The 25,694-nt window shown below is 38.2% G+C and overlaps 1 protein-coding gene across 1 annotated transcript; it reads left to right on the top strand.

Moving 5' to 3' along the window:
* The first annotated feature begins 96 nt into the window (after nt 1-96).
* Nucleotides 97-25,676, top strand: DYNC1LI1 (dynein cytoplasmic 1 light intermediate chain 1). Its single transcript, XM_036403915.2, has 13 exons — nt 97-286; nt 572-645; nt 11,268-11,384; nt 12,907-13,137; nt 16,240-16,409; nt 17,604-17,697; nt 19,347-19,482; nt 19,862-19,973; nt 21,367-21,426; nt 21,553-21,597; nt 22,128-22,248; nt 22,417-22,575; nt 24,722-25,676. Exons 1-13 carry the CDS (start codon nt 120-122, stop codon nt 24,832-24,834), a joined length of 1,599 nt encoding a protein of 532 aa, XP_036259808.1. The 5' UTR covers nt 97-119; the 3' UTR covers nt 24,835-25,676.
* The last annotated feature ends 18 nt before the right edge of the window (nt 25,677-25,694 follow it).

Genomic DNA, 25,694 nt, shown 5'->3' with positions numbered 1-25,694 from the left:
GCCCCGGCCCCGCCCCCCCAACATCCGGGTCCCCGCCGGCGCCGCGGCGCCGCCGCCCGCCCGCTCCGCGTCCCGGGGAGGCGGCGGGGCAGGGGAGGGAGGCGGAGGCAGCAGCGAAGATGGCGGCGGCGGTGGGGAGAGCTGGCTCCTTCGGCTCCTCTTCTTCTTCCGGGCTCGGCTCGGCTGCCAGCTTTTCCTCTGCTTCCTCCGCCGCTTCTACGGCCACGGCCAACAACAACAACGCGGAGCTGCGGGCGGGCGATGAGGACGATGGGCAGAACCTCTGGTGAGTGCCCGCCCCGCCCCGCGGACCCGGGCGCGCTGGCCGCCGCCCTCGGGGCGCCTCGGTGCCCTGCGGGGGGCGAGGGGAAGGGGGCTGGATAATCCCGCTGCTCAGCGCCTCTCAGTCACTGAGCTGGGGCAGGGGGGGCACCTCCCCTTGGCAGTGGCAGCTCCTGCCCTGCCCCCCGCCCCTCATGCCGTAGCCCCCCCCATCCCCGGGAGATGGCGAGGGTGGGGACCGGGAGGAAGCGGGAGACCCTTCCTAAGCGCTGTCGCCTTTCCGTGCCAGGTCCTGCATCCTCAGCGAGGTGTCCACGCGCTCCCGCTCCAAGCTGCCTTCGGGGAAGAACGTTCTCCTGCTGGGTGAGGAAAGCATCCTGATCCCTGTGCCTTCCCCTCCGCACACTGACTGAGGAAAGCATCCCGATCCTGCCCCCATCCCCGCCGCACACAGGCTGGCTCCTGAGCCCTCTCCTGGGTGCCTGGAGCTTCCCTTGTTCAGCGCCCCAAGGGGAGGGGGGAGTGATGGGTGGCAAGGCGCTGTCTTAACCCTCCTGCTTCCTCCCTTGCGTGGCTTTGCTTCATTTTGCAGATTGTCCACAGATGCTTTAGATACGCCCCTCATCGTAGGTACCTCGCCATAATACCCTACTGTCCTTCCCCCACCCTGGCTCCATAGGCGGGGATGGCTTGGACGGGGAGCTGTTATTGTCTCTCCTCGGGGGACGTGCGGCTCCCGAGCCCTCCCTGCCGGGGCCGGCGGTGCCGCTTGCCGGCGCTTGCGGTGTGTCATGCGGACACAAAAACCGCTTCCGTGGCCCGAGCGGCATCAATGACGGTGCTGCCTGCGGGCCGGAGGGCGGGGAGAGCCCGGGGAGGGCCGGGCGGGCTCTGCCCTGCCCACTTGCACCCAGCGCTGCCGCCCCGGCATCTCCACCCAGGGCCTTAGTCCAGCCTGGCCCTCGGCAAGGTGACAGGTACGGAAGGGGACTTTGATAGGGCGGTAATGAGACACCAGCTGCAATTCATGAAGGAAAATGATACGTCAAAATTAAAAGCTTCGTGGAAGAGAGAGAGAAATGGATGCTCTCAAGTGTATGTGTATGAATAACTATTAGTACTATTATTAGTGCGGTGTGATTTTTGTTATTTTGTTTTTGGTTTTTTTTTCCTCCTGAAAGACTATTAAATACTATTACCAGTAGACAACATAATGAGTCCAGGTGTATGGATTTATAACTAGCTGCTTCTTCCACTCCTTTTGCCAACCTCCCTCCCTGTCCCCAGAAAAAAATGTGTTAATATTTGGAAACAGGGTTAAAACTCAGTAAAGATATTCTTGCAGACTGTACATACTATGATTCTGCATAGTCTTGTGGCTTATACTCTCTTGAGGTTCTTTGAATTAGGCTTTTTTTTTTTCCCCTCTGTAATCCTAAAGCAATCACTGTGATCCTTTTCTTCCTGTTTTGATAAGCTGAGTGGTTACTTAAAACTGAGAAGGAGAAAGAGAAGACTGTGCAAGGATGATAGCATGGTCTTCTGAAGCTCTTACAAGACTTACTACCCTTTAATTTGTTGCTTTGTATGTTATGTAATTAAGTAGGATGTTGAGATTGGAAGTTGCAGTGATATTAAATAAAATAAATAGTTTATAACAATTGATAGCTTTTTATGTGACACTTTGAACTTAAATTGGATGATTATCCTTGCTGAAGTTGGGAGATTCTTCCTCAAGCTGTGATCCTTGTCAAGGAGATTACACTGTTTTTTCCCCTCTCTTTGTAGTCAGGTAATCCTTAGTGCTCAGTAACTGGAGACTTCTTCCTTCAGAGCTAGAAAGGATATCATAGATTGTTTCCAAATGCTCATTTAGTTTGTGCTATACAACCTGTTGTGTATAAATCTTCTTTCTTACCATTTATGTAGAGCTCATAGAATGGCTTAATGTAATTAATACCTTTTTTCCTTTACTTATGTATTTTTTTTGGAAAATGTACAGATTCATAGAAGAAATTCTAATTCTTGCTTAGAAATTGTGTTTTCTAGGAAGGCCTTGATCCAAGAGGGGTTTAAAAACCCCCAAATTTGGCATGTATTTAGGAAAAAGAATACCAGATCTGAGGACTGGCCAGAGAAGAACATGGCCATGTTTTTCATGAGAATACCTGATCTTTGTTGTTCACTTGCAAGTCATGATGCTTCTCCTGAAGCACACCAAATCACAGGAAAAGGAGAGATCTTATGTATTCTGTATTGGACAGATTCAGTAGGTGAAGTTCTGTCTATTTGAATTCTTGAACTGTGTTTACAGTTTCTCTGTTATCAAACATTTCCTCTGTGTTCAAGCTTTGTTCCTTTAGATAGTTTTGTACTAACTTTTGTTACTAATACAGAGCACTTCCTGGCATGATTATTTTCAGTTTCTTATACTTTCAGTACTTTTGAGGAAAAGGTGTAAAGCTGACCAGCATCTTGATGGTTTTCAGTCAATTTGTGGCAGGCGAATATTTACTGTATAAACCGTCATATTGGTCAAAACTTGCCAGATGAAATATTTATAGTAACAAATGAGTGCTTAATTTAAATACAAACTGCATTTAAAAAAAAAACCACCTTAAACCTCCAACATCTCATGGCCCCACCCTGAAAAACCAACTGGAAAAACCCACCACGTAGTGTTCTTTTGTTTGCTGGGACAGGTTTTCTAATTTGCCTACAGCATTTTTATTTTTCAAACAGTGCATATAGTTGTATGCCTAGTTGTTCTGGGAACCTGTCTGTGTCTGGCATGCTAATTCTGCTATTTCAGTATTTATTTTTAGCTGTGTTAACATCTCATTTTTAAGAACCTGGAAAGCAGTTGGAGTTATCTAACTAAAAGAGACTGGAATGCCACATGTTAATCTCTAGATATGGCACATAGTTTTGTGAAGTGAAGGTTAACAAATAATGCTGGTAATCATTTGCTCAAAATCAACCCAAAATTAGTTGACTTACAGTTTTACTTCTCCAAAGTTGTTTCACTTGCAGACATTTTTTCAATAACTATTTTTCTTTAAAGTTTAAACTCTGATTGGCACAACATGAAAGCTTCTCATCTTTCTGAGCTTGTATGAAAAAATAATAAAAGTGCAAGCTTTTCTAAACTTTATTGTAAGTCCTTTATGCTCTGATTCCTAGGTAGTTTTATCATAGTGGCCATAGCTACCTTGTTTAGCAAACTATACCAGCAGAAAATGTAAAATGTCCACGCTTTCTTAAGGAAATTGAGTGCTCTCATTGACACTTCTAGCTACTTTTTGCAGATAGCTGAAGCAGTGTTTTTGTTGCACTTGCTTCATTTTTTCTTTTTTTTTCTTCTCATGAACTGTCTTTTGCTCACTTGTCTAATAAAGGTAGTTGTTCACAGGAGATGGTTTTTGTGATGAGAAAACTGATGCTTATAGCTGGGAGCTCTCCTGTTCATTCCCTTTCTGATACATCAGCGAGTGGAGTAGAGGGGAGCAGCTGACAACTCACCATTGCAGATTGAATGGAATCCATAGTGCTGTAGAATGTGCGAAGGCTTGGATTCAGAGACCTGAACTAATAATGTACCCAATGAACTGCTGCATGCATTCAAGCAGCAATGTTCAAAGTCATTCCAGGATGCACAGGACACAGGCTTCCAGCTGGAAAGTGAATTGGATGGTTGTTTTCTATCTGGCTTTGTGTTTCATACATTCCACTGTCTCTGAAGCACAATATATTCTCTGCCTGAAATTTTAACAATGTCAAGCCATCCAGTGACACTCGTATGCCTGATTCTCTGTGTCTGTATTGCACAATGCTTCTACTGAATCACTAGTGGGCTTGGGTTTTTTATGCATTTTACTTGACTTGATGATCAAAGCTTTGAGTTTGATAGGCAGTGAGAGTTCAACTGCCTCATGTCCACATTTTCACTTTACCCCAGACATCTCACTTCCCAGGGCTAGGCCTGTTTGTTTGAATCTTGGAGCTCTACTCCTGTCCAGTGGCTGTAAGGATGCTTGGAAAGAAGCACAATCCACAGCTAATTTATGGGTACACTTTTCTGTGTATACACATACCATTTTCTGAAATAACAGCCATTCCCAATATATCTTCCAGAGCAGGTTTAGCTTGCTGCTTTCTTCTAGTGGACCTGTGGAATATGAAGAACTCAAAAATTCAGTTTTAATACAGCAAATTTTGGTGAGGGTATAAAATCTGCTTACTTAAATTGTACTCAACACTATAAAAATTAGTTTTTCTTTTACTTTTCCTTTTCAAAAAGCTGACCGCTTCATTGTTTGCATTTAAAAATTGAAACTGATAAAATACTGCTTGTTCATACTGTCCATATTATTAATTTCAAGTATTTTTCTTCAAATATATTTCAAATATTCCCTAGTGCTGCAGAAGTTAACTCAGAGGGTTTCATTTTGTCCTCTTCTTGCACCTTCTAATTCACCTTCTGCAGGCAATGAAAGCCTTGCAAATGTAGTCAAATTGTGTTTAGGTCAGCAGAGTTATGCTTCTAAAGTGTCAATTGTTTTGATGGGGCAATGACCTAGATAAAATTCTAATTGCTTGTTTTGTAGCTACATTTTTTTAGAATTAAGTAGTACTTCTTTGTTATGCCCTTCCTGCTATAATACCCTTTCAAAAATCCAGAATTACAAGGATGTTGTGTAGTAGAAGTCACTTAGAACAGCATGGAAGGTTTTGAAATTCTTGAATTGCATTTATTTTAGTTTGTCTCCTTGGTGTCAGAGGTGCTGCTGGTTACTGGATCTATCTCAGAAATAGCTCCAAAGGTGAAGAACAGTGAAAGGAACTGTGCTTCTGTGTTCTCCAGGCAGGTTAATGGCAGGAGTACCAATAAAGGTGTCCCGTGGATAGTAACATGGGATTATTCTATTTTGGTAGTGAACCCGGATAAAATGCACTAGACAACTTCCTGCTATGTTAAAGGAGAAGGACTTAGGAATGGATGCTGTTCATAGTCACTGTAGAATTCTCTGCAATATTTGCCTTTCTCTGGCTGTGGGTCTCTCCAAGCACAGGTAGCACCATTATTGCTGTACCTGTTTTCACAGTCAGCTCATGTATTCTTGTGGTGCAGGACATAGCAAAAGACTTGCTGGAAGAGTTATCTGCAATCTGCTTTCTATCATGTTGAAAGGCTGAAGTGCAATTAAGGTGCTCCTCAGAAAAGTGATTTAATTTTTCAGTGTCACAGATATACCAAGTGAATCGTATGTGAGGGGAAAGACTTATCTGGCAGAGTAAAATAAAGTTGGAGGAGACAATTTTTATTCAATGAGCAAATGAAAATTTAGTGACAAGTTATTTGTAAACTTGTTATGGCCTACTTATTGTGAACTTTCATGTTGGTTTGAGAGATTGTATGCGCTCATCAGCATAATGAATTTTGTTCTTTAATTCTCTGAAAGCAAACTAAATTTGGCTTACTCTGATTATTTTGGTCTTGTTCTGTAAAAGACTTTCTTCAATTAGTACAGAATGTGTAAACAAGCTTCTTTCACTAATATGCAGCTGTAGAAAAGGCAGTTATTAGCTTGTGACAAGTATTTTATCTTGAAAATAGCTATAGTGACATGTGCTTGGTTCTAGTAGGAAGAAGATCATTATGTCTCTACACCACTGTGTTGGGATTCAGACGTTCCACATGGTATGGAACAGAGATTGCTCTGGGATTCTGGGAAGGCATCTTAGCCCCATTCAATAACTCATGTTTAGACTTGATGGCTTTATTCTATCATACCTAAGCAAGACAGATTTTTTCCAATTAATAAAAATACTCAATATTTTATGCTACAGATATTGAATGTTGTGAATTTTCCTACCCAGAAGCTGTCTTTTGCATTGTAAAAAGTATAGAGCTGATTCACAAAAGTATGCTTGGGGGTGTGGGGTGTGCAGAAGATGTTAATTGGGACCATTACTTCTGGTTTTGTTTGGCGTTGTTTGAACATGATTTTTTTAGAGATGAGTCGTAGAATTCCCATATCAAGCTGAATTTTAATTGATGGATTTAAAATGCAAACAAAAAAATTCCTTCAAGGAACCACTAGGATTATAGACTACAAACAAGTAAGGTATCCAGGGTTTTTCAAAGAGCTATTAAAAAAAAAATCACAGTCCTGGACTGAAGAGGGGCATGCTACCAATACTGATGACACAAAAGAAGTATTCACTTCTTGCTTCTTTGCCTTGACATATTTTAAACACACTGGACACTTTACAATGGAGAAACAATTTAAACAGACAGTCAAAGCTCATGTCTGTCCTGCAGATAACACGTTGATTGCTCTTCCATGTACAGATTTCTTTAAGAAATGTCTTGTTGTAGGACCAGTGAAATTCTACTTCTGTTTTCATTTGCTAAACTGCAAGAAGTGTGGAAGTAGCATGAGTAGTAAATATTCTGAATTTGAAAATGTTAATTGAAAGTTTGAAGAAGTTCTCTAATGGAGAGCCTAACTCCTCTCTAATGTAATAGCTTATGGCTGAACAGTTGGTGTAGCAGGACATAGATAAATGCCTTTTTGCCTGCACTTGCAGAAGGAGACTCACTCACCTCATTGCCCACCCTTCCTGTCTGGGGGGACCATTCTGCCAAATTCTGTATTGTGGCAGAACATTTAGTGATACTTGACTTTCTGCTCAGCAAACTTGATTTTTGCCTGGAGTAGTGAGAAGGGGAAGAGGAGGCTGGGAAGGATTTCTGTTGTTACAGTTTCCTATATGTTTGGGGGCAGCAGCAAGAAGGATGTTTTCAAAATCTGTTTTGTGAACAGAGTAGCACCTTGGACAGAGGAGCTTTCACAACCCCAAACTGGAGTTTATCAGAGGAATGAAGTAGTGGCAGTGTGTGGATAAAAATGCGACAGCGTTTGTTTAGTTGAGTATAAGACTTTCCATTTTGTTAACAAGACAGTGAAATACTGTGTGTAAGCAGATTGGTTTGGCTTTGTTTCAGCTGCTTCCTAGCCTGACTTCTGTGCAAAATTAAATCTGTTGTTTTTCTTTTACTTGTATTCAGCTTTGCATAGCACCGCTTGCTAGAAACATCACTTCTGTTTCTTCACTGTCGTATTAATGTGTGAGTGCAGTTTGGTATAATGGAGAATTTTTGTTCTTTAGTATTTACTCTGCAAAAGGAGGCCTTTTTATGTTATTTGCAAAAGAAGGATGCAAAATCTACCTGATTTTTATTCTACCTTGAAATGCTATATCAAAAATACTATGTCAGAAATGTTTTGCTCTGTGAGCTTATGTATGGAAGTCAGTTGTTAATTTAATTATCCCACAGTTAAAAATAAAGAAGCTACAGGATTTTCCAAAATTCTGAAATGAAGTGGAGGATGATGGTAATTATTCTTGAAGGTGCATAAAGCTCTGTTTTTTCTATTGCTCCAGTAGCACTTGAAAAAAAATTGTTTCATAATATTAATAGGCAGTGATGTTTGCACCTAGGGAATAAGAAATTTTCCTTTTGTCTGATACTAAGCAGCATTACTTTTTCATGTACTGTAGAGGTATCACAAAAAAAAGGTAAATATGTTAAATGTGTTAAGATTTGTAATTTGAAAAGCCATATGTGAGTATATATGTATTATGATTGACATTTTTTCTGAACATACATACTCTTATATATGTCCCAGGTAGCAGTTAATGGTAGCTGTATTGGTATGTTGTGCATTATCAATCAAACCTCCAACAGCTAATAGACTTTAACTTCCTCACATATATTACCCTTTCCTCTGAGAGGGAGAGAAGATTCTGTATGTAGTAAAGGCACTACAATAAAATGTTTGAGTTTCGAGAAGTCTTAAAAGTTGGCACTTAGAATTAATTTGATCTCAAGATTTCTAAAAACTACCTAGGAGTTTTAGATAAACACTGGTTTAAGATTTTCTGTTTTTATTGTTGCTGAAGAGTAGCTACAAAGCAAAAATCTGCTGCTCTTTCCCACCATAACTCAGTGTATTCAAAGTGTGTTGACTTTTCAAGTGTTTTTTATTGCAGACTAGGTTGGGAAAAAATAATAACAAGGATACAATACATTTGCAGTTGTTATGATTTCAAAAGGTATATGCAACATACTGCACATAGGAAGCAGAAGTAGATGAAACCTCAGATCTTTGCATGTTGGGTTCCACTAAAGTGGGGTTGGACTAGCTGACCTTTGGAGGTCCCTTCCAACCCAAAGTATTCTGTTATGAATCGGTGTTCTCTTGGCCCAGACAGTTCTCTTTGCCTCACCTTTATGATCAATTGTTTGGGCAAAAAGGAGGAAATCCTTGTGTCATAAGTGATGGTCCTGTTTTTACTTCCTCACAGCTTTTTAAATAATACTGACTCTAATTTGGCTTAAATGTGTCAGAAACTTTGGATCTCCTATGAGGTATGGCACATTTGACTAGGCAGCTAGTTTGTACCTTTGCAAGTGGGTCATCCTGTTTGTAAACTAGTTGGTTTATGTATTAATAACTTCAGACTTCACTGACGCATCTTCTAGCTTTCCCTCATGAAAGATGAGTGCTGCTCTCTTCATGCAGTAACTTGTACAGCACTGTTACGTGTGTCAGTGATCCACCTGCCTGGTCTTGATGCTTTGAAATGTGTGTGAGTATTTGCTAAGGACAAGAGAATAGACAGGCTTCCTCATGAAACAGATTAAATTCAAGTTGTTCTTGGAAGGAACTGATGGAAGGCTGAAATAACTGCTGTGTGTGCATATGTGTCCAGAGGTACTAATTTTACATCAAATCAATTTGTCTTGTGCTGTACTAAATTTCTTTCAGTGCAGAGGGGAAAATAAAATTCCAGTTCTTACTTTGCCATAAGGTATTAATTTAACAGTATTCAACTCCAATTTATTTTAGGCATTTGGAAATACAGGGGTTGGAGAGGAAATTACATAACACAGAGCCATGACAAGTAAGGGGCTTGTGGGAAGTATATTTCAAGTTTGCCTATATTGCTCAGCTTGAGCACTTTCTAACAATAGTTGTCTAGATATTAGCATCTGTATAAGTATGGTTTAGTTCAGACTGTTTAAGTGTATCTTTTATCAGATGCAGAACCTTTTACAACTGCAGGAGTTTCTTAGACATGTTGCAGCTACTTTAAGAACTGGTAGATGCACAGAGGAGATAGTAAAGTTTCCCAAATTCAAGCAAGTTGAAATCTTTATTGTCACCTGTGTGAATCAAACTGTATGCAAAAGAACTTAGCTGGAAGTGATCTGTTCTGAGAAACTCAGAAAGCTCTTAAGTGCCACCCCTCATTAAAATGAATAACAAATTTTGATTTGTCTTACCTATTGAGCCTTCTGCTGGCACGCATTAATTGAAGCTACCAATTCAGAAAGGTGAAATAGCTCAATGAATCATAAGACATTGTTGGCAAAGTTAAAGCAGCTTCATAACTTGTCAGAGTAGCAGTGAATAAAGTCTTCTCAGTTATTCATACATGACAATTTCAAGAAGCTTGGGTAAGTACAGAGGTGAGGGCAGAGGAGGAATTGTAATTCATCTATGGTGATGAAGCTTGAACTCTTCACTTTTTCATCAGAATTATTTAAAAGATATTTTTACAAGAGGAAAAGCTTGATGTATGACTAGAAAGTAGCACTGCTTTTCAATGGTTATTTAAAACTAGCTGTAATTGTTTGCTCAGGTACATCTTGATTTAATACAGGAACTCACAAATGAACCCTCAAATTGTGGAAAAGTTAAAGGGATACAACTTCATTTTTCATTTAACTTGTCTATACTTAACTAGACTTCAAACTTCAGTTCTGATCTTATTTCTCTCTCTCTCTCTCTCTCTCTTTCTCAAAATATATTTCATTTAAAATATGTTCATTCCATTGAGTGACATCTATAAGAGCATGGTCAGTTCTCTTTAAAGGGAAAATGTCATTATGTTTAGCAGTGAAAGTTACTGCCCTTAACTTTTGTCTTTGTTATGTGATTAAAAGCATGTGTTTAGACTCTCCCTCTATAGGAGAGACTTGGGAAAAAATGTTCTGTTTGACACAAAATTTATAATGTGCTTCTTAGGCACCTGGGATTAACATTAATTTTATAAGCTGTGAGTGAGTTTCAAGAATTTAGTAATGTCTGTTACATACTCATCATTCTGCAAATAAGAGAAAAAACCAAACTGGCAAACTCCTACTTTGTGTCCAAATTCAGCTTGATTACTCTTTTGAACTGGAAAAAATGCACATGAAGTTTTCCAACTCTGAGACCTATGACTACAAATGAAGTTTTTCAAGAAGGGTCTCTGGCAGTAGTTGTGGTGTTTACATTGTGCGTATGCTGTAAGGTTCAGTGGTTATCCAAGCTCCCTTTGGAGGGGAGAGGAGTGAATGAATCTGGATTGCAGGCTTGTCTCTGTGTATCTGAACATACACACATGTATTGTAAGGCAGTGGGCTTACTATTTGTCACTTCTTTTTAAGGTGTCTTGAGACCTGTAACAGAGAAAATATTCAAAGAAACCAATTCATAAAAGCTGAGGTAACAGATTTGCCTTATTCAGTGTGCTGTTTGAAATGAGAGAGTTCTGAACTGTTAAGAGGAGTTTACTGTGAATTAAACTCTACTTTAGAAAAACTTTATTACTAATTTGGTTGTAGTTGAAAGACTGAAATTGAGGTGTTTAATTGCTCCTTAGCATATCCTTTTAAAGATGGGTATAAGAGCCTATTTCAGGTAGCATAGTTACTGGTATAAATGCATTTATCAATAAGTAGAATAGTATTTGAAGCTGAAACATGCACTTAGAACAGATGGATGGTTTGGGCAAAACCTGCTGTGTTTCAAAACTCCAATGAGCTCAGTCACCCTGTTAGGATATGGTTTTCTTCTTGCCCGAGGTGGTTTTTAATGTGTAACTGTGATTAAAAACTGAGTGATATCTTACTTCTGTCTCTCCAGGTGAAGATGGAGCAGGTAAAACTAGCTTAATAGGAAAAATACAAGGAATAGAGGAGTACAAAAAAGGAAGAGGAATGGAGTATTTGTATTTAAATGTGCATGATGAAGACCGAGATGGTGAGTCTGTACTTGTGACAATATCTTAAACCAGTTTGAAAGCAATGGTTCAGTAGTATGATATTTGAAATGACAGTGGGATGTTTTTGTGTCTTTATAGTATGCAGGAATCCAGTTTATGCCAGAAGTGATTTGTATCATAAGGAATTTTGTCTGTGTAATTTCTTCGGTAGATACCAGGAACGACCACTTAAGTGGTAGAGGAGGAGAGGAACCTGTCAAAAGAAAAAGCTAAAAAGAAAAGACCAGGGAAGCAGACTTAGCTGCAGCATTTTGAATAGTTGTGTGTTCCTCAGGCCTAAAGGAGGAGGTGCCCAGGCTTCTATCTTCCATTTCAATTGCTGTGGCAAGCACTTATCCTGAACCTACAGAGAAACCTTTGTCTTGCTGGTACACAATTTGCAAGACTACTGTCATCGACTGATGGGTAGGAAATTGTGCACAATGCTAAAGGAGATTTAAAAAACAAACAAGAAAACCCAAAAACTTGAGTGAAGGTATGGCTAGAAAGGAAAAAGTATGTTTAAGATCCTGTTTAATATCCCAGTACGTGGAGTTATAGGATGTGAGTAAGGATATACTGGAAGATTGGAGAAAAATGGGAACTCTTGTGTATACTATTAAAAAAAAATCACAAACATGTAGAAGGAGAACTAGAAGAAGTTGGCCCTTTTTTTTTTTTCTGAAATCACCTGCTTTACTGACATTCATGTCTGGGTATTGGTCTCAAAGATGGCTTGGAACCAGATTTAAGAAGGTTGGGAGTTTGCTTTAAATGTCTTCCGCAGAACTTCTGTAGCAGGTAATAAAAATTTACCTGAAAGGAAATATAATTACATGAAGCCAACTAATTTTGAATCAACATCTCTTCTTTTGCTGCACGAGTGTTTGTGAATTTGTAGTATTGTGGTATTTTTGGGGGGAAAAAACAGTGGGATGGTCTATCTGTATGGTGATTGTCCTTTTGCAAATTGGAAGAGTAAACTGCCTATTAAGTCAAACTCAATCATTAAAAGCTTACAGTTCTTCAGATTTTTATACCTTCAGAGGTATATTCTATACTCTAAGAGTTAGCCAAGCATGTCAGATGGAGTTTTGAAGGGGAGATGGCAATCCTTGAGAGCTGAGCAGGCCAACACCTGCAAGAAGATGACTGAGTTCACCCACTTTTTCTCTTCGAAGTTGCATGTTGAAGAAAACATTTTTCTACTCAAAAATGGTGAACAACTATTTTGAAAATGTTGAATGCTTTCTCTGGATCAGATTTATCAGATCATTATCCTTTCAGATAATGTATTTAAGATCTTCAGTTGTCAGCCATTAAATATCAGGGTTTGAAAGGCAAGGAGCTTGTCTCCCCACAAGCTGCAGATTGCTGTGTCATTATGTGTGTTCAGTGGACTGATAAAACATCATCTGCTTTCTTCTTGTATTTTACATGTCCAAAGAACATTCAATAGCCATTATGGAGTGATGTGTTTCAAGTAAATCTCATGAAATGTTTTTCCTTTTTTTTTTGTAGACCAAACAAGATGTAATGTATGGATTTTGGATGGTGACCTGTATCACAAAGGTCTTCTTAAATTTGCAATGGAAGCAAGCTCTCTAAAGGACACTCTAGTAATGTTGGTAGTAGACATGTCTAGACCTTGGACTGCACTGGATTCTTTACAAAAATGGGCAAGTGTTGTAAGAGAACATATTGACAAGTTAAAAATTCCTCCTGAAGAAATGAAAGAAATGGAGCAAAAATGTGAGTATTCTGCAAATACATGGGAATCCATTTAAATATGCTTAATGCTTTCTGCACCATTTAATCTCTCCATTGCAGTCCTTTTCATTCTTTGGAAGTGTTATTTAAATTTAGAACTTACCAAGCAAGTCTAGATTCAGATAAGTCTCAAGTAGCTATGTGAACAATACTAGTACTTCTTTCTAACAAATTAACAATGTAGGGGGGAAAAAAATTCAGAATGAACACAGCTGAAATCAGAGTCTTGCTTTTTATGTATTTTTCTAGGTAAGATGCACCAAGCAAAAAAAAAAAAAAATCCTAAGCATTCCTTTTTTCATTTATTTGTTTAAAGGCAGATCACTGCATCAGCTTCTTAACTGTTTCTGTAGTTAGCCAGTTAGAGAATCTGGGACTACTAGATGTTCTGTGCCTACCAAAAGTGTAAATTTGAGAGGATTCATGGCAGCATGGCCATGTCTGGGCCCTTTTCACTTGAAGAGTTTTATTGTAATTATTATTGATGTTAGCGGAGCTATGTGTTTGTTGCTCTGTCAGTGTCTTGTCTTTTGAGTTTTAAACATACAGAACACAAAGATCTTGAAGGGTTTCTTAAACTGGCTGACTGAACTCACATTATAGCTCCATATTACTTTTGAGCAACCCTGGTAGTAGAATTTGAGTCTTTCCCATTCATCTCTCAGTGAATTACTACAAGGAAGAGATTTGAGAAAGCTGTTGAGATCAAATAGCATGATTAAACTTTCTTTTTAAGTCTGAAGTTGCACTCTAACTGGTACATTTTTAAGCAATGAGTGCTTATGCTAATTTAGAAATGCAGGTTGTAGCTGTGCTGTGATGAAGTGGAATGTAAGGTGACAGTTGTAGATACTCTGGAACGAGGTATGGGGAATATTAGTTGTTCTGTTTGTCCCTTAAGAGAGAGATTCTTCTGAGGGAAGTATCATCCTTGAGAATTGTATCTTCCATCTGCTTTTGGATGTTAGTGCATGTGTATTAAACATCCCCTCAAACACTTTCAGGATAGGATTTTGCTGGATTAAAGTATGGATACAGTATCTATGTTATCAAAGGTGTATAGCTGTTAGTTTTACTTCTTTACAGACTGAACAGAATAGAGAAACTACAAAATCCAGAAAATGTAAGCAATGAAATGAGTCAAGAAAAAAATGCTGCTCCATTTAGTTTTGTCTGTTTTGGTTTTCTGTCATCTGGTCTAATTCTTGCAGATATAAGTAATCTGAACATTGGGTATAACAGAGGCCCTGGACACAATCCAGATGTGACTGGAAGCTGGTTTTTGTTTTGATCCTGTTGTGAAGTGACTTCATGCATTGCTAGGCGGGCAGGAGCTTGACACTGCCAAAAGGAGGGAGGGAACATTGCTTGCCTGGCTTTGGCTATGGGATCCCACTAGATTCCTGTGTCAAGCTCAGTGCTCCTGAGAACTGATTTAACTTGCTACTAGGACTGAAATCTACTGAGGGTCTGTGTGTGTCTTCATTTCTAGCAGCTTAACTCCACTCACTCAAAGACAGACCCTGTGAGGGCTAGAACTGATACAGAAAGACATTTGTGGATACATAGCAGCGGTGTGTGAAGGGTTGAAATAGCTTTTCCTCTTCACTGAATTAATCTGTGTTTAATGAAATTGTGTTTCTAAGGAAGACCTGAGGTAGTATTCCACAGTTTTGGAGCTGTGATATACTAAATTAATCCTCCTTTTTACTGCTTTCCCTACTTACATAAAGATTAGTGTGAACTAACTGGGAACTTTAGGGTCCCCTGGAGGACTTATGCAATTATCCCAGGACAGGATATTATACAGGAAAGACACTGTAGAGTGACTGGCATGTTGTGGTGAGAACTCTGGGTTTCAGATACATTCAGTTAATCTAAGAAGCTCTTTGGAGCAGACTTGAATTAGCAGCATTCCCTAAATTAGGGTTGACAGTTTGAGATGATAACCTGTGCATGTGCTTTTTGTTATTGTGAACTCCAAGATCCACAGAAAAATGGAATAATCTTCGCCTAATATAATTTTTCCTCTAGGGCGTTGAAATAAGTTTTACTCTGTCAATTGCACAGATGTTTTCTAGGAATGAGCTCAGAGGGCTTCAGTCAGTTTAGTGACAGTAGCAGTGGATTAACACAGAAGTGAGGATGTTCTGCTGTAGTTCACTGGCCCTGTGCACAATGCAGCTGAGCTGCCTTGCTGCCTGGCTTCTTGTGCTGAATCAGGATGTGCTACTGGTGGAATAGTAGGCAGTGCTGTGGTTTGGTTTGGTAGAGCCTTGTTTCTGCTGTGTGGAACAGGACATGTGATGTGAAAAATGCAGACATTTTATGCCTGACATGGCATCCCTGACTGTAGGAATAGTAAGTGACTGTGTAATTTGAGGCTTGGGCGTGTGCAGCAGAACATGACAAGGATTTGCAACAAGAATTAGGACAAAGGAAAGTTACACTCTAATTTATCCTGCTTGCTACATTTTAAAGTAATAGCTGATCATTTTAAAGCATACCAAATGTTTAATATGCTATTAAGTAATTATAAGGCTAGTTAAAACTAGTGTTTATGTATTCTATTATTTTTTGTTTATACTACTATTGAGTCACTGTAGAGAGAGTAAAGTGTGGAAAAAGGGTCTGTAGGTAAAACCTGGTATACAGTAGTAACTAAGCGGTTTGTGTGAGGCTTAATTCTGTTTTTTTCTGACAAACTGTTCCATTAACATTGCCATAAGAATGGAAGGAAACTTATGTCCTTTAGGAAGCAGATCAAACAGTAATCCTTAGTAGCAACTGCCTAGTGGTTTCACAATGATAAAAAAAATATGCTTTCATGTTGTCCTTATGGGCAGTTTTATCTGATCATGTTCTTCTGGCTGCTGATCCAGCAGATCTCAGACTTGCTAGTTCTCCCTTGTGCTGCACAGAGCCAGCAGTTGGCCAGGATTAGGTGCATGCTCCGTTTTTTCAACACCAAGATGCAGAAGTACAGTGCTAGAGAATCAACTGTGCTAGAGATCAATGGCAGTGGAAATCATTGTTGAAATAATAAAGCAGCTGATGTTTTAATGTAACTTTTTTTACTTTCAGTGGTAAGAGACTTCCAGGAGTATATAGAACCAGGCGAGGATTTTCCAGCTTCTCCACAGAGAAGAAATACTTCATTACAGGAAGACAAAGATGACAGTGTGATTTTACCCCTGGGTGCAGATACACTAACATGTAACTTAGGCATTCCAGTAGTAGTAGTTTGTACAAAGGTTTGTTTCATGTTTTAGGTTTTTGCATATTTTATTGAAGTAATTCTGTCAATTGTGGATTGGGGTGGGAAGCACACAGTTATTAAGTTATTCTGAATACCTCACTTAAGAACTCCTTAAAAGTGTTTAATACTGAAGTCTGGTTATCTTCTGGAACCCATTATTTAATGTTATTTTGGAATTAGCTTTTCCTTTAGTTCTACCAGTTTTTAAGGAATTGAGAAATACCTCAGACCTGGTTTTGCTCACAGAAATGAGGTAGTCAATAAGCAACTAGAGTTGCCCTTGATTTCCACAGTCCTCCATACTCTGAAAATAGTGGGTTTTCTTAATATTTCTGATATTTTTCTGAAGATAAATTTCTTTGAGAATTGTAGTTAGTGAAGCACTGCACTTTTAACTTTTCTCAGTTCTTAGGGTGTTTATGTGATCTGTTTTGGTTTCTGTTAGATATGTAACCATATTAAAGAAAACAATGGTGTGGTTCACCTGTGGCTATTTTTATATAGTTTTGTTGTTTTTTTCCCCCCAGCTCCTCAGTTCTCATTGGCATTAAGCATACTGCTTCTGCAGCCTCTGCTGGCCCCCAGGGAAGGCATAAACCTTTTGATGCATATGCTGTTCCCTCTCTGGAAGGCTAACCCTCTCATTTGAACACCATTTTTTTTTTCTCACCTGCTAGTTTCCTTCTATTTTTTTTTCCACTCACCCCCACACCTTTTTACTTTTTCTGCTTCCATATTCTTTGCTTTTGCCTCCCTTTGCAAAGAGCTAGTTAGTAACCAGATTAAAAACACTGTCTTAATGCCACAGTGTGTAAAAAACATTGGGTAAAAAACTGTGATATCATTTAGTGGTAAGTTTTGAAAGATTTTTTGAAAGATTTTTTTTGAAAGTGGTAAGTTTTAGAGATTGTGAGTGGGGACTGCATTGGAGTGGGAAGGGAGAGTGAATGAAAAGTTCCAGTCACTTGAACTCTCAAGTTATGCTGACTCCATATACATCCACTTATGTATTATCAAAACCAAAAAGGTTCAATTGTGCTTCTAAACCATCTTAGCAGGTTTTTGTTTTCCTCTCCACTACCCCATCCCACTCTATCTCCCTTTCCCCTTGTGAACTGGATGTGTAGCAGCACTGCTATTTTAGCAGATGACTGGAAGCAGTATATTAATTTTGTGTTTATTTTGACAGTGTGATGCCATCAGTGTTCTGGAAAAAGAGCATGACTACAGAGATGAACACTTCGACTTCATTCAGTCACATATCAGACGGTTTTGCTTACAATGTATCCTTGAACACATGACAAAGATGATATAATTACTCAAATCAACGTTTATATTAATTATAACAAGTTTAAAAGAATATTTGTGTCTGTACCAAAGTAGGATGCAACTCTTTTACTGTAGCTTGCAGTCTGCTTCAGCTACCCCTATGGGCAACATTGAATTAAATTTTTTCGTTTTCTTGTATTTTTTTTTTTACAGAGCTACTAGAGTTTCTAGTATGTCCCCTTACCATGAATTTCCTTATTGCCTCCATTTTCATATTTAGGAAATCAGTTCTCAGAACAGCACATCTTAGCTGACAAGCTCTCTAAAATAACAACAAGATAATTCATTTAAGTATGATCTTGCTCCAGATGCACATAAGGCATATTATTAATTTTGTCCCAAATATGCAGTCTCCTCCATGTTCAGTAATTCTACAGGATGAGGTTAGGATAGAGGGAAAGAAGTGTGAATTGCTGTAGGCAAAGTCCACTGACTTTCCTTGTTTTGGTACAGAGACAATGCACAGAAACTGGTGCTGTGCTAGTATTATATTTAAACTTAATTTTTTTAGAAGAAGGGTATAAAATACTGTCTGGTGTTGTTTAGTCAGATAGGCATATTGAGATCTAGATTTTAGATGCCACTAACATGCCTACATTGTGTCATCATTTGTGCTGTGGTGAAGGGAAGTTTAAATTATATTGGAGGGACAGCAGGTGATGAATGGAAAAATTAGTTCAAGAGCCAGAGATTTCAGTTGAAATGGCAAAGGGCTTCCAAGACCTAATTTTTCAAGATAGAATTATGTAGTAACTCTTGTGTGTGGCAGAAGAATATAAAATAGTAGTGATTAGCCTCCATGATTGCATATGCCGTGTACAACTGGAAATTCCATTCTAAATTTCACAGACTAGGAATCAGACCCCATTATATAAGTTTCTTCTAGGATTTGAATTGCAGGCATGTAGAAATAAATTAGGCAATTTGGTATTTTTACAATCCCAAAGAAAAAATTTCTCTTTTATTAATCCTGTGCATATAATGTGTTAATTTGATAGCAAACTGTGCTAGAATACTAAGCACTCTCTTGGTCTCTTAGTAACTGATACATAGTAAACTCATTTGCCTTCTTTTCCTTTAAAAGCAGATCACTGTATAATGTAAGAGTTTGTTCCCCTAATTAAAAAAACCCAGATGGGAAAGTGGAAGATCTTTGGCATTTTTGAAGCTGCTAGTGTTAGTGCTGCAGTGATTGCAGGGTGGGATAATGAGAACATATAAGGATGTGGCATGAGAATTTTTGTTCACTAAAAGCAAAAGACTTTGCTTTTAAAGGCATTGTATTGAAACCATTGGTACTGGGGGGCTTTGAAAGCAAGAAGAGCCTTTATTTTACTTGAAAATCAGTTCAAGTAAAGTTCAGTTTTACTGAAAACCAGTTGAGCTGGCCTAAAACAAATGCAGAAAAAAGAAAGATTGATTTAAATTACTTAATAGCTTATTTCAGAATGAAATGTTGGAAGTTACTTGACCTGTTTTGCTTTGATTTTGTATTCCCTTTCAAAATTCTACAAAGTAGCTGACTCTCTTTTGATAGTTTAAAGGTTACTTAATTTTCTTTTACTAGCCACTAAACTGAGTTTTCTTTAACATGTTTATTCAGATGGGGCAGCACTTATTTACACTTCAGTAAAAGAAAACAAAAACATTGATTTAGTGTATAAATATATAGTCCAGAAGTTGTACGGATTTCCTTTCAATGTTCCAGCTGTTGTTGTGGAAAAAGATGCAGTATTTATGTAAGTTACCTGCACTATTATGTGTGTGTGTTTACAAAATGTACCTGTGCAATACTTTAAAAAGCATAAACCAAAAAAAGGCTCTAAATGCTGCTTTAGAGTTCCACGTAACAGTCTCATGGGTTGGAATTTGATGAGGGCCAGTGGATGAAGATTACAAACACTCACTGCTCCAAAGGGAAATGTTAAGCCCAGAGATTTTCCTCTTCTGTTATGTTGAACTAGTCTGTACTTGTTCATACTGATCAATAACCAGCTTGCATAGGAGAATGGGCACTGTCACAGCTTTGCTGGCTCTCAGTCACGTGCAGTTCAGGAGTGCATGCAAGAATAGCCTGAAGTAGCAATAGAATTTTAAGCCAAATAATCCTTTCTCTAGTCCTGCAGGTTGGGATAATGACAAGAAGATAGGAATATTGCATGAGAACTTCCAGACACTAAAAGCAGATGACAATTTTGAAGATATCATAACAAAACCACCAGTCAGAAAGGTACACTGAGATGTCTTTGCATTTAACTGCTTTGCTCTTTATTTGCCCGCAGTTTTTTTCTCTTTCATTGAGACTACGCTTCCATTTTATCAAAAGTGTCATGTACCATGGGGTGGTGTTCTTATTTTGTTCTTAAAGTTGCTCTTTAGTTAACAAAAAAGATCATTATGTGTTTTTGTTCTTTATAGCTCTTCTTCAGCTTACACCTTTTTTTCTTCCACTGTTACATTATTCAAGACTACAAATACACTTGTTTTGCTTTTAAGGCGTATTTGGTATTGAAAAGCCTAAACACGATTTACCGGTTTCTCAGTTGTTTTTTTTTTTAAGAATATTTCATTTTGCTCAGAGTTGTTTATAACTTCATAATACTTTCTGTTTCTTTTGAGTATTTAAAATAAGAAAGCTTGAGACAGTGTAAAATCAAAAATAAACATGTGCAAATAGCTTCTGCATATATTCAGTGTATTTTCCATTGTACTATCTAACAAAAGGCCTTGATAGAATGACCTGTAAACATTTGTGAGGTTGTTGAACAAAATTCCTGCAGCAGTGGACTCCCATGCACTCAGAGGTTTTTGAAGGCAAATATTTCTATAGCTTTTTTCTAACAAAGCTAAGATTTAATTCCCACTTATTTTCAAGTGGGAATTATTTTAATGGAGAAAACTAATACTATGTCCTTTCTGAAATCTTTAGGGAAAATATCAAGACATTTTAAATAGGTGTCCAAGGAAAATATAACTGACAATATTTCGTTTGCACAGTTATAAACTTCAGGCCTGGATTATAAACTTTGATACTGATATTTACCATGCTTGCTTGGGCAAAATTTTCGATGAGCTTATTTGGAAGGGGAATGCTTGCAATTTGATGCATAGAACTGGGATCTGAGATGTCTGTGTCCAGTGCCTGCACCAATGTGATGCAACACAGGTGAAGAGTCATGTGTGCCATAGTTACCTATAAAGTAATACTGAGGTGAGGCCTCAATAAATTACCAGAGACACAGGCATGATGCAGAGTGTGTGCATCCATGAATGTTTCTTACTGATCCTGAGACCTCTGAATGAGCCTTTTAACCATGTACTTAATTCCTTTTTACTGAACAATTAAATGAACTTTTTAGTAGGTCTTTCTACAAATGTATCTACAGCTTTATGCCTAACAGGTCAAAGGAGTTAATGATAATTCTATTTCACTTCTAATTAACTTGGCCTAAATGAAATCATGAGGCAGCAGTCTTAAATATGAAAAACGTGATATGCAGCAATCATAGTATTTTAGACATGTACTTCATTATTGAATGTTTTGGTCATATTCACTAGCAGATAAAAAAAACCCTTTCTTTCTTTCTTTTAGTCAAATTTATGGTCATGTTTTTGTATTGCAGTTTGTTCATGAAAAAGAAATTGTAGCAGAGGATGACCAAGTGTTTCTTATGAAGCAGCAGGTAATTTTCTGTCTATAAAACAAGCAACAAGAGTTTCATTTAACAACATTCCCAATATAAATTTGGGGTTGCATTCTTAGTCACTGTAATATCTAACACTTCATGTGTATGTTTGTGTTTTTGCAGTCACAGTTGGCTAAACAACCACCTACTGCTGCAGGAAGGCCAGTGGTTAGTAACAAAAATTTTAAATATCATCACATGAAAATCATTAACTTTTGTATATTTAGAGCGTTGCTTTTATCTGCACTGTCAAATATTGTTTGATCTAACTGTTTTTAACTACATAGTATTTAAAGACTCTGTCAAATAGTGCTCTCAAATTATGACACTCCACAGCGAGTCACAACAACTAGTATTGACAGCAATGGCTAAAGGTCCTGGCTTTCCTTTTTGTATGTTAGAATGCATTTATGGCCAGAGGCACCTGGATTTTCAGGTTTCTCATGGGGATGAAATTAAAATCTTCTCTTGTGCTTTAGTTACACCAAAATGAATAGTTTTAACAATGTTCTACAAGTGTGAAAAATCTCATACGCAATCAGCAAAATGTAATCCTATCTCGTTTCAATTGCATGAGATACTACATTTAAAATACAAAAGCTTAGGAGGTGTGAGAAATAACAAAAGGCTTCATTTAATCTATTCTTACACTTCAGGTTTGTTGTTCTGTTGTTTTGATTTGTTTTGTTTTTTAATAGGATGCCTCACCAAGAGTTCCTGGTGGATCTCCTAGGACACCAAATAGATCTGTAACATCGAATGTTGCCAGTGTTACACCTATCCCCACTGGGTCAAAAAAGATTGATCCCAATATGAAAGGTACCTTTTCTTGTGAGGGCACACATGCAGCTGGAGAAGCAAAATAATTGCTTTGCCTGCTTGCTTTAATGCGCTTATTTAGATTTATTAACACACTAAATAAGTATTTACTTAGAAAATCTGTGTTGGTTTTGTATTGTGGTTTTTCTTTCCTTCTTCCCCTTGTAGCTGGAGCTACATCTGAAGGAGTCCTGGCTAACTTCTTCAATAGTCTCCTGAGCAAGAAAACTGGTTCTCCTGGTGGCCCTGGTGGTGTTGGTGGCAGTCCAGGGGGAGGTGGCACTGGAGGTGCTGGCAGCAACTTACCACCATCAGCAAAAAAGTCAGGTATGATTAATGACATTAAAGATCGACTCAATCTAAATTGAGTGATGGATGTTTCTGTAAGTATAGTTTATCAAAAGTATGAATATGAATACTACTATATTTAACTGAATGTTATATATATATATATATATGCTTTTATATTCTATATGGCTTTTTGCTTTTGTTTTCACAGCACTTTAGTGTTGCCTTTTTGTGGCTTTCAGAGGATCAAAGAAAAAATCTTCATGTAGTTGTTTAAGCATGAATCGTATCTACATGAGTTCCTCGTTTTTTCCCTTTGTTTCCACCATTCCAATGAAATGGCTTATGCCATAAGCCTCTTCTAGTCTTAATTAAATAGGTTAGGACTGTATTTCAAGCTGATTCTTTTTGACAATACTGTCAGTATTAAAATAGCTTTAAATTTTCTTTCACTAGAGTTCTAGCTCTGATGTGATAAGAAATTTGAGTTTGGTGGCAGCCTGTAAAAATACTTACGTGTTTTCTTTTGACAGTTGTTTATATATGAGGCAATTAATAATTACTATTGATCTAGAAGAGTTTAATAGTGACTGTGCTAAAGCTAGATGCAGGACTATACTGGCATTTCTTGCTATTCCAATTTAAAATGTTTCTGTATTACTTAAGATCATGTGTACACAGACACCTTCCTCCCTCCTTCCCCAGAGGTTAATAATGCTGCTCTTAGGGGAGAATGCTGGTCTTTCATTGGTGCTTCATACTTCCCACTAACATTTTGTGTAGATTAACCCTGAATTTTTTTGCCTGTGCACACTTCCCTTCTCTAAGTGCAAAACTCAGTGGGCTAAGCAAAGTTTGAGTGCTTCCTAATGTGCTGTAGGCAAAGTCAGCAGTGCCAGTTTGAACAGCATATGGAGATTGTTCAAACAAATGCAGCTGACGCAATATGAGGCACAGAGAGCACCCACTGAAAAATCCTGTGGGGAGTGGCTGGCAGCAGGTTTGGATGATGCCAAGCAAACAGAGGCAGCACTCCAGAAAAGTGTTCTGTCTGGGCTGTGGCAGAAACTTTTAAGGACAAAATTTAATTATTAAGGAGCAAAACAGTTCTCAGATGTTTCCTACTATGCAACAAATGAAGGGTTAGGGTTATAGCCAGTTTAACTTCAGAAAGGACTATGTTTTCAAGGAACTACCATAAATACAAACAAATATGGCTTAAATGTGGCCTCTTCACCTTCTTCAGTGTTTGCTGTCTGTATTTAGTGATATCTGTGTCACTCACTCTTCAAATCTGAAAACTGTCTGTTAAGACAGTAGTTTGGGATTTGAGAATTACTTTTTCCTCAGCAGCTTTGGGAAATTTCTTCTGCTTAGTAGTTGGAACGTTAGCTGTGTTGATTCTAATGCAGTATTATCTTTTGTTAAATGATTTGAAGGGCAGCAAAGTACATCTGGCCAAAATTACCTTTATGCATAGTTCCCGTTAATTTGCATCTTCAGAAAGGATGCTGGGACACTTCTGACACATGTGCAGCAGTAGCACATTCTTTTACAGATGCTGTGCACACTTGTCATATTGTTGGAGTCCTAATCCTGCACCGCCTTTTCCCATGTTGGCTCCTCTATTCTTGCTATAGGACATAGTGGGATAGAAACCTGGACTGAGGAGTAGGAATTAAAAGGGTGGGGGGAAATTGTGTGTTTTGAGCTTAAATTAGGTTAGAGTGTGGCTGCACAAATGTTTGTGCCAGTTCAATCTAGAGAGGAGATAAGTGGGTGAGGAGAGAAAGGGATTTGCCATCTGCAGGTCTGTGTGCACCCATGAGCAGTGGTGTCAGGTTTATGCTGACCAAGTACACAAAACTGGCTGCGCTTGGTGAAACCACTGATTTTTACATTCAGCATTATTTCAAATACAAATTATACAGACAATTGTGTAGAAGCAGTCATAACTGCTAGTCTTAACAATCTTCTTTATTTTATATTTTAACTCTTCAGAAATATGAAAAGATATGACTTTCTCTCTACTGTTTCCTTTCTGTTTCTTTTGGGTTTTGGCCTTATGCCTTAGTTGTGCATCTAAAGCATGCAGTAACAATTACTAGGATTTGTCTGATTTGAGAATTGAAGATACCATAGGCTTTTCATAAACATGACTGAATCATACACATTTATTTTGTAGGTCAGAAGCCAGTTTTAACAGATGTTCAGGCAGAATTGGACAGAATTTCACGAAAACCTGAAATGGTCTCTCCTACATCATCTACATCTCCCACAGAAGGTGAAGCGTCTTGAAGACACCAAATAAAACCAATTGTTCAGTTTTCTGGGATAACTCAAACTTGCCTCTGCCTCTTCCTTCAGTGACTGGAACTAAAGAACTGAAATATCTTTCAGAACACAAACCATTGATGTCTGTCTTTCTTTTATATGTGTTGCCCAACTTTACAAAAGGGAGCTGTACAGATGGAAAACGATATCACATTGTGTAGAAGCACTGCTCACAGTGCAAAACCAGTAAATTAATTTTTTTTCTGGGTTTTGTTGAAAAGTCAGTGTAATTCTGTAAAATTGCAAGTATGTCCACTTAAGCGATAGGGATTGCTTAGAGCAAGAAAACTGATACACACCACAGGCACTTAATTTATATTGATTTCCCAGTCTGTTAGGTAAGTTTAATACTATCTTAAATAGATTTAACCTCTACATGAGAGAACTACTGCTAGTTTTTGAGAGAGAAGAATAATTGCACAAATCTATAATAGCAACAACCTCCAGTTATACTTAAACGCTTAATTGGGAATATGGTTAAAAAAATCTGTTTCATCTACACTGAAGTTTACACTGCTTTCAAAAACCCATGCAAAAATTCATTCCAGGTATAAGACTAAATTAGTGGCCGGGTTTTGGTTTTTTTTTGTTTATTCCTCTTTGGTTAATTGCAGACACTGAATAAAAGATGTATAAAGAAAAAGCAGAGGTTAAATGTACAGAATATCAGTATCCAGATTTGTCTATATATATATGGCTCAGCCTTAATGTCCCCCACTATGTTTCCCACACTACTTATGGTTTAAAATTGGTCATCAAAACTGTAATCAGTTAATAAAGTATTCTCTGCATTCAAATTTAAATAACTTTCATTGAAGCCATGG

This window comes from Molothrus ater, chromosome 1 (genome assembly GCF_012460135.2).
Source record: "Molothrus ater isolate BHLD 08-10-18 breed brown headed cowbird chromosome 1, BPBGC_Mater_1.1, whole genome shotgun sequence".
In the NCBI taxonomy this organism is placed as follows: domain Eukaryota; kingdom Metazoa; phylum Chordata; class Aves; order Passeriformes; family Icteridae; genus Molothrus; species Molothrus ater.
This window is presented reverse-complemented; position numbering and strand designations above follow the sequence as displayed.